The sequence below is a fragment of the Branchiostoma floridae genome, chromosome 12 (assembly GCF_000003815.2).
Source record: "Branchiostoma floridae strain S238N-H82 chromosome 12, Bfl_VNyyK, whole genome shotgun sequence".
Classification (NCBI taxonomy): domain Eukaryota; kingdom Metazoa; phylum Chordata; class Leptocardii; order Amphioxiformes; family Branchiostomatidae; genus Branchiostoma; species Branchiostoma floridae.
This window is the reverse complement of record NC_049990.1, coordinates 21973156-21975173: the sequence shown is the minus strand read 5'-3', so window position 1 is coordinate 21975173 and position 2018 is coordinate 21973156. Positions and strand designations below refer to the sequence as shown.

The 2018-nt window shown below is 38.3% G+C and overlaps 1 protein-coding gene across 1 annotated transcript in view; it reads right to left on the bottom strand.

Annotated features, from left to right (window-relative positions):
• The window catches only part of LOC118427191 (rho guanine nucleotide exchange factor 7-like), a gene marked incomplete in the record, with an annotated part of 32321 nt that overhangs the window by 27573 nt on the left and 2730 nt on the right, over positions 1–2018 (bottom strand). Inside the window, 3 exon segments of the mRNA XM_035836827.1 lie at positions 1–72; positions 1146–1196; positions 1754–1850. Of these exon segments, the coding sequence (XP_035692720.1) occupies positions 1–72; positions 1146–1196; positions 1754–1850 (220 nt within the window).

The window sequence follows — 2018 nt, the reverse complement described above, 5'->3', positions numbered from 1 at the left end:
TGATCTGCTCTGCAGTTCTGCCTGTACCTGCTGGGGGGCTCTTTGGTGTGGGGGACAGTGGTCCAACATCAACTAGAGACAAAGAAATTTCCAATTTTCAATTCTCATTACAAAAACATCCCTTTTTGCTTATCTATATGCATGCGCCTTATCAAGAATAGAAAAAAAAGGGCTACAAAAAGTAAATGGCAGTTAAATAAAAACAATATGTGAAATATGACAAGAAATTCCTTAATGACAGCCAATAAAAGCTGAATAATGTAAATTTACAGTACTTGTAGCTGCAACAGAATGTTAAGTGACTAAAGGCATGTCATTATCAACCTTCTTATCTGACATTTGTTAGTTTACTGTTGCTAGAATCCATGCCAACGAAAACCCTTGTCTTAAACAATACCATATGCATGTAAAGTAGACAATGTTTGTGCCAATGTGGTGCTCACATGCCTTGGCCTAAGGTGACAAGTTCTTTGTTATTACTTCCTCTAGCCTTGACCCCTTCAAAACATTGTCCTGACATACTGGCTGAAAACAATTTAAAAGTAAACCTCTGCTGTGTGCTATCATTTTTTTAATGATTTAGAGAAAGAATTTTAGCTGCATTTTACCAAAACTATATCCAGTTGCTTGGAACTATCATTTGGTGCGTCATACCCTACAATTTGCAAGGAAGGTGCAACAACATGCAAAAAAACTTCAACTAATGTTTTCCTTATATCATTCTAATGCAAGTTTTGGTCTGCAGATGTTACTTGTAAAATAATTACAAAGATTCATCCATGAAGGTTTTCAGATGGCAGTGTCCCTGACGAAAGATAGTGGATTCTACCAGAAACATCTAACCATTTCCCAAATCATATCCAGTTGCTTGAGTAATTGCCATACAGGCTTTTCATTTGACGTCATCTGCGCCATGTTGGAACAGCATACCTCTGTTAACCATATGACGATGCTACTGCTTAATTCAATTACCCGCCAACATCGTCGTCGGATAATTCAAATTGTAATTAGTATGACGTCAATGAAAAGTCTGTATTTTTACTATTTGACAAGAATTATGAAGATTCTATAACAGCCTTAGTGTGTCAGGACATGTCTGAACATGCATGGTGCAGAGCATGCTGGGAAGGCAGGCCGAGCCTTACTAAGTTTTTGCTGGTCTCCAGAACGTATCCTGACGTCACCATGGTGAGGAGCTGTCGTCATGGCAGCGAGGAGGAAAGATAGAGGGAAGGAGAGAGCAGGAAAAGGAGGTTAATGTTGTCAAGTAGATATTACTAGTTTATGCTTTAAAGGGCTACGCAGGCTGAAAGAAATACAAGGAAAGTTAGACTAAGAGTATGCTATATACACTATAATAGTGACAGGGCAAGTTTACATATACGCAAAGGAAAAGGACAGAATTTTAACATACTGACAATGTTAAGGTATTTTGTGTCTGCCTGCCTTTTTCATTAGGCAGCTTTTTCAGTAACTAACAGAAAAGGAAGTCAGTTGTTAACCCTACAATTCTAAAGACTGTATAGAATACTAATTAGTGAGAAAGGGTATGGATCGATTAAGGGGATATAGATGGATATAGATGGCATACTTAACAACCATATTGCCAAATAAATAATTCATAGTAAAAACATTTCAGCCTTTCCCCGGGACTTTAGGGCACATGATGCTAAATCGTTCGAGCAAAGAGAACATTGCAGATTTCCAGTGTACTTGTTTAAAGTATTTGAACATGAGTGTAGAGTTTACTTACCAACCCCTGGGACATTTTTGACCTCCTTCACATAGTTACTTGGGAACCAGCCCACACGTCCATTCAACACTCCTTCCCACCATCCACCTTCAACAACCTGGCCAGAAAAAATACACAAATTATTATACTGCATTTTTAGCACTTTATGAGAATTACAAAAGACAAAAACAACCTGCCACACACTAGACTGGTTACCAGACCCCAGCCCAAATCTCAGAAATATTGATAGAAATTTTTGAAGTTGGGGTCTGGTATCCAGGCTAGC